This window comes from Hippocampus zosterae, chromosome 7 (genome assembly GCF_025434085.1).
Source record: "Hippocampus zosterae strain Florida chromosome 7, ASM2543408v3, whole genome shotgun sequence".
NCBI classification, from domain to species: domain Eukaryota; kingdom Metazoa; phylum Chordata; class Actinopteri; order Syngnathiformes; family Syngnathidae; genus Hippocampus; species Hippocampus zosterae.
Window position 1 is genome coordinate 7,075,279 of NC_067457.1, and position 14,980 is coordinate 7,090,258.

At 44.9% G+C, this 14,980-nt stretch overlaps 2 protein-coding genes across 17 annotated transcripts in view; both read left to right on the forward strand.

Annotated features, from left to right (window-relative positions):
* The window catches only part of gngt2b (guanine nucleotide binding protein (G protein), gamma transducing activity polypeptide 2b), an 84,465-nt gene that overhangs the window by 40,687 nt on the left and 28,798 nt on the right, over positions 1-14,980 (forward strand). The window lies entirely within an intron of this gene.
* The window catches only part of tanc2b (tetratricopeptide repeat, ankyrin repeat and coiled-coil containing 2b), a 69,020-nt gene that overhangs the window by 37,982 nt on the left and 16,058 nt on the right, over positions 1-14,980 (forward strand). For 13 of the 16 annotated variants that reach the window (XM_052070437.1, XM_052070438.1, XM_052070439.1 and 10 more), the window contains 4 exons: positions 4,981-5,129; positions 7,450-7,633; positions 8,323-8,595; positions 12,910-13,041. In XM_052070437.1, coding sequence (XP_051926397.1) covers positions 4,981-5,129; positions 7,450-7,633; positions 8,323-8,595; positions 12,910-13,041 — 738 coding nt within the window. Of the gene's footprint in view, positions 1-58; positions 231-3,003; positions 3,439-4,654; positions 4,874-4,980; positions 5,130-7,449; positions 7,634-8,322; positions 8,596-12,909; positions 13,042-14,980 lie in introns of those variants that run through there. The other 3 variants (XM_052070441.1, XM_052070442.1, XM_052070440.1) reach the window with 3 other exon arrangements.

Sequence of the window (14,980 nt, forward strand, 5' to 3'; positions counted from 1 at the left end):
GCAATAAGAGGCGTGACAAGAGACTGTGCCTTTCACACGAAACCGAATGTGGTGGAATATGCGTGCGATAAGTCATTGCATTTCAGCGCAACGGGGTGGAGGATCCACTTCCACACCAGTTCCACGTTGCTACCGTTCACACAGAACCTGACGTTGACCGTGTGTCGTAAGGGAATTCGTCTCGACATGATCGAACGATCCGACCGCGGGATGCTGTATGAAAGCACAAGGTCAGCAAACGTTTTGTTCCAGCCCTCAAGTGGCAGTTTTATGCTTCATGTTAACATGAGCGTGGATGGATGCAGGCATGGACAATAGAAATCAGTCTCGAGGGTTCATCACCATGTAACAATAAGAGAAAACCGCACAGGGTAGCTGCAAGTGGCCGGTATTGTTTTCACAAGTGTGTGTGTGTGCGTACGTGTAATTATATCTAAATGTGGCCAAGCTGAAACACAGAGTGGAGCAGGAAAAGTCCACTGTGGGCCTTTGTGGTAAAGGATGACAAAACCGGTCATACGTACTGTTATATTGATTTGAAACCCCAACAAAGGGTCCCTGGGATGAGTAGTATTTAAAAAAAAAAAGCATCCTACGCGGTAGCCACTTGATTCCCTGGCATCATAGATTGGAAGACAAAGCGTTGAGTCATCGCCGCTTTTGTCTTTCGTGAACAAAATGCCAAGGAATGTACAGAGTGGAAATTTGGTAACGGCAAGGATGCATCTACGCTCCAAAGTTTTCTAGATCCGAGAGCACGTGAGCCATAATAATGTGCGTGAACAGCTTCTGTGGGATTTTTTTTTTTTTAGTGTTGCTGCCAAATGGATCAGATGTTGTGTTGCTGTCGCTGGTGTAAACTGTCACAGCGTATTTGCTAATCATCCATTTGAATCTATTCATGAAATAATCGACAAGGCATCCCTTTTTATTCGTGTTTCGCGTTTTCTGCTTTTTATTTGCTTTGGCTTTTTCGTGCTGCATTTGGCATCAACCTAAAAAAAAATATATAGAAAAACTGTTTTCCTTTGAATTTCCAGGGGCTGAACACTGTAGTGACTGTAATAATAAAATAAAATAAAAGCTGAGTGAATTCAAAGTTTCAAGACCTCAGAACAATAACATTTTAAGTTGAGCAATTGGGAAAAGTAGCTTTCCCTGCCATTCACAACAAAGGAAAAATAGTTTACCCAACTAAATTGTTCCTTGCACTCTTCCCAAAACTTCCAAGATTGAAGTAAAAGCAACTCGGCAAATTCTGGAGCAAACGACTTGTTGTGCTAACTAAAATATTTGCCATTCATGTCAATCATTTCCATTTTGAAATTGAACATGCGGAGCCTTCACGTGTGAATGAAACTTTTGAGATTGCAGATAATATCAGAGGAAAGTGATGTTCCCGATTTTCTAACACGCTGCTTTTTTTAGTATTGGGATGTATTTCCACCGATGTGAAAAGTGAATTAGGTGTCGTCCGTTTTTCCTGCTGTTCCTCGTGCATCAGACTTTTTTTTTTTTGCTCTGTGTCCAGGTGAAAACTGAACAGTTTTCCCTTTATTAATCCGCTTTTCCCGGAATGCACGGACACGCATTCCAAGCTCTGTGGTGAAAGATAGTTGCCACGGCAACCATCTGTCTCCCCTTTTGCAGCTCAGGAATCCAGCGGGTGGGGAGCGGGTGTGCGCGTGTGTTTTCATAAGCTCACATTGGGCCATTAGGGAGCCCGGAGGCATCGCGGTGATGGGACGACATCCGCTTGACTTGCTTAGAAGTTCGCGCGATGATTTTCTTTACAAAATGGGAAGTCTGTGCGGTGGAAGAGCTCAGGATAGCATTGAAGAGAGCGCCACATAAACTCACGACACGGTATCGGTTTATTCGTGCGCTAATGAGCTCATTTGTTGAAGTTTGACGTGACAAACGAACAGCAATTTGAACCCTACATATTTTTTGGTATATGAGAAAACTTTTTTTCTCTTTCGTCTCGCCAACAAAAACTAACATTCAGCAGATCATATTTTACTCATCAAAGAGCCACGTTTAGCTCGTCATTATCTTATAGTGATGAAAAAATAAGGGCGTTAGCAAAATTATTTCATCATCGTTGACGAAAACATCACCGCACGAGTCTCGATACCAAAGTGTGCTTTGAATTAGGCTTTCCACTTTCTTGGTGCTGGCCGAGGTCCGGTTGAGGTTATCAAATCCAATCGACTTTGTGTAGTCTGTAAGCTAACGCTAACGGTAACTTGTGTTATGATAACGTACTAGCAAGCTAGACTGACAACATCAGTTAGTGTCTTTTCCAGAAATGGCTTTCAGCCTCCTACTGGCAAAAAAAAAAAAAAAAAGGCCTTAAAGTTTGGACTGAGGGCATTATCATTTGTTTTCTCACATGCCTCTGTTTGTGGCAAGGATGTTTTATTTGGTTTCATGGTGGCGAAGAACAAAAAAGTCTTACTTGTGTACGTACTTTGGTTGAGTTCACGTTCAGTGCAGTAAGGGAAAGAACATGCTTGTGTCAATAGTAAAAGATTTAATTATATTTAAATGGAAACAAACCAGTTTGTCTTCTTCGGCAACGAACAAAGCAGGTCAGTAAAAGTTTCAAACATGTGACTAGTTATGCTTTTCAAGGACTTACAATTACATGACTTACTGCCGTGACTCTGTTTGAAGATACGGCGAGAGGAAAATAGTTTTGTACAATAGTAACAGCGCTTCGAGAAGGTGTTTGCTTTCCAGAAGCTGAGCTGGACTGTGGTTGTTTGCGGAGTAGGCATGCGACTCGAGCGGCGGGCATTCCCAGTTGCTGTCGCTTACCTAATATGTTCCTTGTACTGTAATCGCCCGTACTGTTACATAATTGTTCCTTCATTTGTTTATTATAATATTTATGACTACATTTCAGCAGAAGTAATTTGGGACATTGAAACATTTTGGGACAAGCTTTCACAAATGTTACTATAAAATCACACACAGCCCACATCAAAATGTTACGAGTTCAAAAGTTGATCTCGTGTTTTGTTGAAAATGGCTTTCTCAGGCCTGAGATCGGCTTAACAAGTCCCAAAGGTTGAATTCTGGATTTGATGATGGTTTTCTAGCCTCTTAAGCTTAAAACTGCCTGTTTATTTAGACATAGGGCTTCGTTTAATGTCATGACATGACATTATTCAGTCTTCTGTCTAACGGACACCGCAATTACCTGCCGGTCTGGTCTGACCTGCCTCGCTGGAAAACGATGACAACAGAGGAAGCGAAGTGAGCGTCTCCGCTGTTTATTTAAGTTCAGACCGTCCCGATCGTTCATCCAATTACAGCCACTCTGCTCGGGAACACTCCCGGGTAGTGAAGGAAACCAGGAGGGGCTTGATGCAGTCTAATGATCTAATATGATAGCATGTAAATAAGGAAGGCGACTGGAAAATAACTACAGTAAGACGGTTCTTTTTTTATTTTTTTTTTATTTAAACCATTGGCCTTTCCTAATGTGTTGTTATTGTCATTGTGGGTGTGTCAGCAGGGTAGGTATTGGCATTTCACAGCAACTATATTTTGTGCATGTTAGGATGGGCTCCGATAGGCTCCGGCACACCCACGACCCTCGTGAGGATAAGCGGTTTGGATAATAGCTGGATGGAATGGTGTGTGGCTAACTCGGTGTAGCATCACAGTACTGTTATCATCGCATATTGTCGGGTTGAATTAAGATTGCGAGAGCAAATCCATCCCATCCACCCCCCCCCCTCCCCGATGATGAGCCTTTCACTTAGTGGGAGCCAAAATTTGAAATAGGAGCCACTTCGCTCAAGTGACGTGAAATAAAAGGAGGGATTATGATACTGTAATGACCTTGCATGTGCGCCGAAGCACTTTCAGCCGTTTATTGAACACGACAGGCAACAGTCAAAAGACTCGAATGCAAATAGAGGCTGCAACTCACGCCTAGGCACTCACAGGCAGACGAATCGACTCCAGCTTGTGACGTCACTCACGACAGCCACGCCTTTTTATTGAACACATCTAACACATAATTTTTTTTAATTAATTAAATAACCCATTATTTTTCTCCGAGGTATCCTAAAAATCAAAGGCACTGACTAATTCTTATCTTTACTCTTGGAGGTCCTAAGGGACAGAAGAGTCTGAAAAAGTATATTTCTATTTTTTAATTAATCGTCCGTTTAATTGGTTAAAGTATATTTCTATTTTTTAATTAATCATCCGTTTAATGGGTTCTCATCATCGCAAATATCGGAATCGGGCTCAAAAATTCCATACGTTTAATAAATCTTCACATATACCTTCTATTTTGTTGTTGTTGTTGTTCTTCTACACAATGCAGTGCTATTTGTTTTAAAATGTAACTGTTGTTTTTGATTGGCTAAAATGGTGTAGTGCCTATTTAAAAAAAAAAAAAAAAGCTTTGCTATTAGGGTGCATTCAGTTTCGAGCTTTGTTCCAGAACAAATTCAACTTGTGAGACAAGATGCCCCGGTTCACAGAACGTGAGGTGCTTGTGTTGATGTTGTCAGCATTTACAGTAGGTCAAAGCACCACATGTTGTTTTACTTTTTTTTTTTTTTTGGGTGGGGGGAGGGTGGAGCTTTTTCTTTCCCTCGTTGCCGCAAAGAGCGTGTGCAAACAGGACAGAAGGGCGTCGCCTGGCCCGCTTTTGTCTGCCGTCGTCAAACAGGTGAGCGGCGTGTCTTGTTACGTCGGGCGTGCGTTGTCGCAGAAGAGGAGCGGCTGTCCACGAGTAGGCAGGAGTGACGTTTGCTTCTCCTGAAAGGCTCGTGAATGAAGGCATTTTGGACTTTGTTTAAGACGTCCAGGCAGCAAGGGCGGGATGTGGGTGCGATGCATCCAGGTGGACACGTCGCCTCTTATATTAGCATCTGCTTTATAGCTCTTATTTCCCCCCCGCCACCTAACGCTCATTCTCCCTCTCTTCTCTCCTTCCCGCCGCCTCCGCAGGGGAGTCGAGCCAGGAGCTGGGCCCCCCTCCCACGGTGGATGAGGCCGCCAACACATTGATGACGCGCCTGGGCTTCCTTCTGGGAGACAAAGCGAGCGAGGGGCCAGCCGGTCCCCATTACAGCATGGAGGAGCCCGAGGCCAGACAGGTGAGAGGAAGTGACTCTTATTTTGAAAGACCCACAGGTAGGATGCAAACCGGCATTCAAATCACCTGTTGACTTGAGGTCATTGTTGGATGCTTTGTAGGACTCTCGGCAGGGCTGAATATGTCCTGTTGTTTACATTACTAATTCATCTTAACGGTATGATCGTCATCACAGTAGCTTTGAGTCATAAAGATTTGAAACGGTAGTACATACTTTGAAATAGGACTTTCTTCCCCTTTAAAAATGTTCTTTAACATCCTCATACAATTGCATCTTTGTCTTTGGAAACTCATAAAACTCTTTATTCTCACCTTTCATCCCGACATGATGATATTGAAAAGAGTGATTTGATTTTGACCATGGTGGCTTTGTGTATGTGTGTGTGCGTGTGTGTGTTTTTTTTTAAAGGATCCAAAACCCCAAATGTTTGAGAAATCTCTGAATAATGGCTTATTCTTTGAAACCCCACTTGTATGATGTCACATTTTTCTTCAAGAATAAGCTGCAATGGTAACATTTGATTTTGTAATTCCACTCAATAGTTGAATGTGTTCTCTCTAACTAGGTCATAGTAGCCTGTGGCCAAATAATACAATAAGCTGTTATTACAAAACTAAAATAGGCTTATTCTCCGACCCCCCCCCCCTTTTTTTTTAACTATCACATTTTATACAAACATGAGAAAATGATAGCATTTAATTTCAAAATTGCGCTCGTTAAGCATGAGGTGTTGTGTTATCTATGTGACCAAAGGGATAGACTAATCCTTTATTTCCGGACAAATAAAAGCCTTTTCTAATCCTGATTTTATCAAGTCACATTTTGGACAAGTTCATGCGGAAATAATGGCGTTTGATTTCAAAAGAGCAATTGATACTCTAAATAGCTCATTGATTGTACGGCCAAATACACTGAACCTTTATTGGACTAATAAAGGCTTCCTCGCCGAACCTCACTTGTATCGCATCACATTTTGCAAACGTACGATGGATTTCAAACCTTTTGATAATTGAATGTGAACTTTAAATTGTGATGTCGTAGTATCAGTGTGGCTAACTAATACTTGATCTTAAAAAAAATAATAATAATAATCACTTCATAGCTGAGCATGACGTGTCGTGCCCAAGGAATAGACTTCTATTTGACGCTTATTCGTCACGTTTTTGCACAGGTACAGTACGTGTGGAAATTTTAGCATTGTGTGATGGACCGACTGCTGCTTGAAGTGAGCGGTGCTGTCACGGCGGGGGTGTAGAGAGCGAGAGAGGTTGATTCAAGCGCCTCTTTTTTAAGAGATGTGACTCACGCCGGCCGCCTGCTGCACGCCGTGTACCCTCGTCTTGTTTCGCTTACCTGCCCTTAAGTACAATGTAAACATGTCGAGTACACTGCTTTGCCTTGAAAAAACACGATGCCTGTGAAACCGATGCATAAATCATAAACTAAAATATTAAGCGATTGCTGGTATTAGCTCGCTTAGTGTGATGAACAATTAGCTGCCAGTACGCAGTGGAGTGATGTAGCTATTTTGCTCAAAGCTTCACATCTACCACAGAGCAGTTAACATTATTAAATAATTCTTTTTTTTGTTTGTTTTTTTTTTTGCTTGTGTTAATGTTGTTTGAGCTGGACCAAGTTGGGATAGCGATGTTAGCATTTGCGTAAAGCTCCATCGCTACCATCGTTATAGCATTACAGGACTGCTAGGTTTCCATGTCAATAAACGATGTAAAATTAAACGGCTATCGGGCTAAATGTGACTTATTTTGCTTGTGTAACAGTGTAACATCGGTGTAACAGTATCTTACGTTTTGTGGATGTACGTCATGCGCAACTATCACGAGTGTGTTCCGCAGTCAGGTGGATGTAGCCTTGAGCACCACTTCACCTTTCCTCTCCTCCCAACGGAGATCTCCACACACTTCACATACACGTGCATGATTTTTTTATGCTCGGGTGCGTCTGAGGGTACTCGCAGCCGGAGCGGCCGCTTTTTTTTTAATATTTTAGGTCTCCCGTGGTGCTCGGGCTATGAACATGAGCTGACACGCTGGGGACTCACCGCAGGGAGACGAACTATGACTCTCTTTCTCCGTTGTTGCGTGAGCTGTGGCCGAAAAGTTCCGGTACCGCTGTCACAAAAGATGGATTTCCAATTTGAACGACGAGTTTTCTCTTTGTGGAGTCTTAACACACCTTTGCAGCCTTTTATGCATTCCTGGAAGTGTTCTCCTGCTCCTTCGTCAGGACCATCTTGATGTCGTCCACATCTTCAAAACGGAATTTTAACGTATGCGTGTGTGTGCGTTTGTCGCCGCAGGGCCAGAACCAGCGCATCAGCCCATGCTCCACGCTGACCAGCAGCACCGCATCACCCCCTGCGGGCAGCCCCTGCTCCACCTTGCCCGCCCCCATGTCGGGCCAGGCGGGCACAAGGGATTGCGCCTACGGCTCGGTCACCAGCCCCACCTCCACACTAGAGAGCCGCGACAGCGGAATCATCGGTGAGAGTGCCTTCGAATGTCCCGAAGATACTAAAAAAGCAGGATTAAGGGTTACAATTGAGCGTTAGGGTTTCAAGTAAAAGGGTTAGGCATCAAGGGTTAGGGCTGCAAGCCTCTGGCTATGGTTTCAAAACAGGATTTCAGTATTGGATAAAGGTTTGAGATTTGGGTTCCAAACCAGGGTGAGGGGTTGAAGTTAGGGGTAGGGTTTCAAATCTGGATAAGGGTTCTTGGTTAAGGTTTCAAATGTGTTTTTTTTCAAGACTGTTTTCGGTTTTCTAGTTAGGGTTTCATGGCTAGGATAGGCTTTAAATTTAGGGTATCAAATTGAGGTTAAGTTTTCAAAGCTATCTTCCAAATTTGTGTTTCAAGGCAGGGTTTCGAACTAGGGTTAGGGTTTCAAATTTGGTTGTCGTTTTAAATGTGGGCGATGGTTTCAAATTGGGTTTTGAGTTAGGATTATGGTTACAAAGGATGGGTTAAGGTTGCAAATTAGGGTTACAGTTTTCAGTCAGTGTTTCATACCAAGGTTTCAGATTTGTGTTTCAAATGAGGGATTCAACCCAAGGTTAGAGATTGAAGTTAGGATTTCAAACCTGGGTCAGGGTTTAAAGTTGGGTTGTCAACATTATAGTCTCAATTTCAATCTGCCACGCGTGGTTCCCAACTGGCATGATTTGTCTGTGCAGCCACACTGACCAGCTACTCTGAGAACATGGAGCGCTGCGGCAGCAAGCACGGCGGCGGTGGCGGCGGCGGCACAGAGGGCTCGCGTGGCAACCTGAAACTGTGGCAGTCGCAGAAATCAGGCATGGACTCCTTCCTGTACCGCGTGGACGAGAACATGACGGCGTCCACGTACAGCCTCAACAAGATCCCTGAGCGCAGCCTGGAGAGCATGTCCTCGCCCTCGGCACACTCCATCCCCTTGTACCTCATGCCCCGACCCAATTCTGTGGCCGGTGAGTCCCCTTCCAGACCTCTCCCTCCTTCCCTCCCTCGCAGAAATATGCTTGCTCGGCTTTTGAAAACACTCGCAGCAGTGACATATTTCAGCACCCAACCTCTTTGCTCCTTTCTTTTCCCGCTTGCCTTTTTCCTTCGTGAGGAACTTTCATCATCAGAATTCAAATTCGGGTTTGGAGATAAGGGGCGAGTTTTCAAGCTCGGGTTGGCTGATTGAAGCCACGGTAGGAGTTTGTAAATGTCGCTTTCATGCTCGTACTTGCTGGCGTTGCAGTATGTTAGCATTGAGAGCATGATGACGCGGGTCGCCTTCGTCAATATCGAGAAAGACTGAAACGGCACAATTGCATCATTCCTCCTTCTCGCTTTTCCCCGCCACCGTAAAGAGCCACCGTGACGCCGGCTTCCCATTGGCCGCTTTTGCGTGGCCGGCGGTACATCAAAAGCCTCGGGCGCTAACGCTCTCCCATCAGGAGGAGGAATCCATCCTCCAATGAATGCCTCACTTCCATTACTCAGCACGCAAAGTCCTCGTGGTAGGCGGGGCAATCTTGCAGCCGCCATTATTGACTTCCAGGCGTAATTATACAGTATTATCGCGTTGTCAAACAATGTGCCAATCACGCTCTTTCTTTCTTTGCTTTTTCTTCCTTCCTTCTCCACTTAGTATAGTCTTCTCTTTTCCTTTCTTTCTCCTTCCTTCACTCCTGCTTTTCTCTTTGTGTCCCCCCCTTCCTTCCTTCCTTCCTTCCTTCCTTCCTTCCTTCCTTCCTTCCTTCCTTCCTTCCTTCCTTCCTTCCTTCCTTCCTTCCTTCCTTCCTTCCTTCCTTCCTTCATTTCCTCCCTCGCTTCCTTCCTTGCTTCCTTCCAGCCGTTTTCTTCCACCCTACCGGTTTAGTTTTTCCTTTCAAATATCCCCCTTTCTAACTCACCGGCAGAGCTACGTGCTTCCACCAGTTAGTTTTCCCCTCATGTTTTTTTTCCATGTTTACTTCATAGCAACATTCTTTCCTTTCACTCTTCAATTTTAATTTTTTTTCTCCTCTTTCCCACCTAACATTTTCCTTCTCTTTAACAGGTTTAAAGAGTCCCCCCTCCCCCTTCCTATCCAAAGCTTATTTCTACGTATCTGCTTAACCTTCTTTCCATCGGGTTAAACATCTTTTCCTCTTCTTTCCTTCCCGTCCACCTTTGCTTCCTCTTTTTCCTCCCGCCATTGTGCCTCGGCGCAGACTTATCCCGTTGGCACAGCAGCGGCGGACGTGATGTGAACAGACTGCTGCATTGCAGATAGACAAGATGAGCACACCGATTGGAATCCTCGCATTGAAAATTGAGAAAATTGAACCTTTTCAGCTCAGTGGCCCTGAGTCATTCCTCCTTGACTTAGCAGCAGATTAATGTCTCCTCTTGCTCCTCTCAGAGACTAAGTTATAGACCCCCCCACCCCACCCCACGCTCCAACCCCTCCAGGGTGTGCCTTTCAATGTTCTCATTTGCCGTTTAACTTCCACTTTGGGAAGCCCGTGCAGCTCATGTTTTGGCCCTTAGAAGGACACTTGATTCGTCAGCAGAAGCCTGATGGCGCTTGGAACGAGACTAAGAACCAGGTCAGGGCAGAGGGGCTGCTGTGTCTTCCTCTCGGGTTGGTGGTAGGTGGGATGCGCTTTGCAGAATTACCAGGACGTGATAACATGCTATTATGATGGTATAAAACTTGCTTTATTCACAATTGGAATATGGTGATAAGGACCACTAACACGAAAGAAAAATACTTTCTGGAATGGGGAATTGAGTCTCGGTGCTATTTGGACTGCAAATCATGATGAGTGGTTTTGAAATAGCAAGCACCGGGCAGGTAGTCTCTTTCAAAGCATCCAACTAGTGGCGTTCATGATAATGTCGACTATGTAAATAATGCCGAGTTAGTGTCTGCCTGTCAGGCTCCTCGTCGGGTTGGTCTAAACCTCTCAAAATGATATGGAGAAAAGGTCCGGTTCGCTTTTGGCAGTGGTGGGAACTTGGAAGTTAACATCTGATCCGTTTGTGGAGAAATTTGAACTCCAAACAGCCTTTAATTGTCAGTTTGCTGAGTTGTTGTTGTGCGAGTACAACGATAACGACTGGATAGCTGTCGCATGGAGATTAGATGAGATTTTATCTGAAGTGGATCGGCACGCACAACAGCTGTCACTTGGATAGTTTTTTTTTCTTCTCAAGAAATTGTCTCCTTGCTTGTACAACACTAATCCATCTATTCAGTTAAAAACACCGCGGTGGTCTCCTTCGCCATTCTTTTGCCGGCCTCCCTTCATCCCCGCTCATGTTCGTTATCAGGAATCGTTTGCGCCCTCGTTTGTCACGACGCCGGCTTGGGCTGTGAAGGTCTATCACGTCCGCGGCCGATCTAATCTCATTGCGTATTGGCCGCGAAACAATCAGCAGCCAACGCCGGGCTTCATGAATAAGACATTCATCTGAGTGGCTAATTAATCCTGAGAGATCTGCCGAGTGACAGACGGCGAGAGGAGGGAATTCTACAGGGCGGGCTATCGCATCCGCCGAGGCTTCCTCTGGCGGAGGAACGCTTCTGGAGTCCATCTTGTTGCAAGCACTTTTCCCATGCGCACTTACTGGCCACTTGACATGATCACAGCCTGCATGGAAAGCTGATGGTGTATTCGCTATCCCTGATATCCATCTTAAGGCCTCTGTACTAGTTTCGCTCACAAATAAGATAGGTCGACGCACTCATAGGAGGACTTCTGCATAGTCGAATGACTCTGTCTGACTAATGTTGAGTTTTCTGCTTGCTAGTGTCACTTTAGGTCTACCTAACTGTGGAATGTGATTAGGCCTTCCGACTAGCGGTCAGCAAGTCATACTGTGTGGCAATACGAATTTGATAGGCTGATATTCACGCTTTTAAAATCAGCCTAAACATTTTGTCACAATTATTATTTTTTTTTATACATCACAACAGAACGCAACGCTAATGACATTCTAACATTCTAAAAATTCTAAAAATCAGCTTCCTTCTCACTCTGCTGTAAAGTTGATCAGACACTACAAGACAAAATATGACGTATGAACGGTCAAATGCTCTGCCTGTGTAAGTGTTCAGGAACCAAAAAAAGAATTTGTTTTATTTGTTGTGTAATTTTGAAGTCATGTTTATTTGTATTAATTTTAAAAAAATAAATAAATAAAAGAGTCTCACGGGGCTTCACGAGCCCACAGTTGACAAATATTCAGCGACATCCCATAAACGGACCGATTAACTGATCATCCAAACTTTATTCTGCCAAATATTGTAATCTGCAAAACAATCAATACAGGCCGGCCCCTGAGCTAACACTACAAGGCTCCTATTTAGTGGGCAGGTTACACACTGGTAGCCTTCAAGGATATCGAAAAAATGAAATACAGTAATCGTTCTCAAATAGTTTTCTGTACCTAAGCACCAGGGAGACATGCCCTAAAAGTCATTACTTTTTGCAGGCGCTTCTATCCCAAGTGTAACAGGAATCATGAAAAAGCCTCAAGGACCCAAGCTCCAAACTGAACAGGAAGTCGTCCATTTTGGTTTGAAGGAGCCATTTTGCGCAGATTCCAACTCTTACTAGGGAATTTGCCCAAATGAGCCGCAATTGGAAGAAGAGTCCCAGACAGATGGGCGACTCTAATTTGCCATGGCTCTTGCCTACGATGTGTCATGTGGGTGGAGAATGGTGTCAAAGTTTGATGATCATTTCGGAGGATTTGCCATGAAAATGGTGGTGCCCCGGGGGCTTCCATCCATTTCAATTAGGAAGTCGACCGTGATGTTTAAAAGTGTCTTTTTTGTGGTGATTTTGTTGTTCTTTGTACTTCATTGCTGCAGGCAGCTTTAATGTTTGTTATTTTGGTGGTAGCTTGCAGCGGTCGGCAACACATACTGAGAGCTGTTTATAATATTATGAGCGTCTCATATAGTGAATAAAAACATTACAACCAGGTCTGCATGCAACAGCACGTTCCACTAGAGCGGCACTCGGTCGGGGACAGACCTCTTCCTAGCCAAGAGTAAATGTTATCTTCCAGATTCATGAATTATTTACCGAGAAATTAAGGAAAGTGAACAAAAATAAATTGTGTTTTATTGTTATTATCGCTTGCGCATTGCCAGTTCTGCTATAAATCTGAGCATTATTACTTTTTGGAAAGGCATTTGTTGTGCAACAACAACAGTGTGCACTTAATATTGGGCTGCATGTATTTTCGTACATGTTTGTTACAATAATTCTCCCCACTCCACCCTTTTCATACAGCCACCAGCTCGGCCCACCTGGAGGACTTGGCCTACCTTGACGAGCAGAGGCACACCCCCTTGCGCACCTCGCTGCGCATGCCCAGACAGAGCACCACCTGCGGGCCCGTCCGCTCAGGGCCGGACCTCAGAGGTCAGTGCGTGCCAGCTCACAGCACACACGCACGCGCACAGACTGACGAGTGGGAAGGCGGGCCTGAATGACCTTTCAGGGAGCCATTTTGAAAGTTGAGGTTGAGACCGCCATGGCTACAATGACTGACCATTCCCATCATGGCCCCAGGACCCTTCCCCTTTTCTCCTTGTGGCTTCCTTCCTTATGTTCACCTCTTCCTTACCTTGGCACCGCTTCTTCCTTCCTTGCATCTTTTGTTCTTCGGTCTTCCTCTTCCTTCTTGGACTTTTCTCTTGCTTCGCCATCTTCTTTTCATCCCCCTCTTCCTTCCTTCCCTTCTCGTACTCCTTGGTTCCTTCCTTTCATCAATCTCTTCTTTCTCTGCACCCGATCCGAGCTTGCTTCGCCATCTTCTTTTCATCCCCCTCTTCCTTCCTTCCCTTCTCGCACTCCTTGGTTCCTTCCTTTCATCAATCTCTTCTTTCTCTGCACCCTTCCTCTTCCTTCATGACATCCTCCTCTTCCCTCCTTGCCGTCTTCACCACCCTTTCTTGCAACATTCTTTTTCTTCCACGCATCCTCCCCTTCCTTCATCATTTCCTCACGTCTTGCCTCTTCGTCCCGCTCGAGAGCGCTCAGCCACCGTGAGTCATTGTCACCCGGTGAATAATTCAAACGTCTGGCGGCTGTCTGGCGGCCGTCTGGCCACCGAGCTTTTCCGTGGTTGCGGGCGAAGGAGGATGCGGAGGAGGCCAGCAGTGTTGCTCAATGTCACCCTAAGGTGGCAAAAGGTGCGTTTGGGAAGTCTTTGATGACCGATGGAGCGTCCATCTTTCCGTAAACAATTCCCCGCGCCCTCATTGACAACATGGCCACCGTCTTTTCCTGGAGTAGCTGATGCCGCGGAGGAGCAAATTTTGCAAAACCGGAGCCTAGTCTTGAACCTCTAACCTTAGTTTGAAACCCTCTCCCAGGTTTGTAAGCCTAATTTGACAGCCTTACCCCGGGTGGAAACACAAAAACTGATTTAAAGCCCTAATTTGAAACCATAATCCTGAACACAGGCTTAATTTGAAAACCCAAAGTTTGCATGATCCCCAAGTTCAAACCTTCACCGCAGTTTGAAGCCCAGACTCTTGCCGCGAAGCGGACACTTTTAGGCTCCCCGAGTTTAATTGGACTAGGCACACTTAAAACAGTCGCGCAGAGTGTAGTTTTTTTTTTTTTTTGTTGCGTCACGTTCTGTCTTTCACCCAAACAGAGGGCCCTTGCATCAGCACAAGTGCGGGGCTTTCTTCCTTTTTCTGCGGATTCCTGGAAACTTTACGAGCAGCACTTTAGAGACAAAGAGCAGCAGAGCAACCGTCTGTGGCTCAAGGAAAACGATGAAGAGGAAATATGGGCTCATTATCGCACCTTAGCTGGGGCTCTTTAGCAATGAGCCATTTGCAAGGACACACTAATGTTCTTTAGAAACCTTGCCAAACACTGCGCATAAATGCTGCATCATGTACAGACACACCTCTTTCGCCAGTTCGAAACCTCGAAACCACAAAACCAGGTCCGGAAAGGCGCGCTTAGAGGAGTTGTGAAGAACAAGCCTTGCGAACACGTTTAACCCCTGAAACGCGAGCTCTCATTTTCTCAGCTTATTCTTGTGTAGGTGTTTCACACCAAATGTAATTTTTCTCGAAAAGAGTATAAACTTGACACCTTCCGTTGGATCATGAATTCAGTTACCGCCGTTGCAGAAGACCGCGATGCTTCACCGTGATTCACGGCGGGAACAAACTTTATATGCCTCCTAATCGATGCCGATTTTCTCAATGATTTGTAAGACTGAGCGCGAAATCTGTTCTGGCAGGTTTCTAATATGCTACTGTTGTCGTAACGTCATCATGTCGACTTATATAAATGGCGTTTTGTAGAGCGGCTTTGTTTGTTTTTGGTAAGGTTT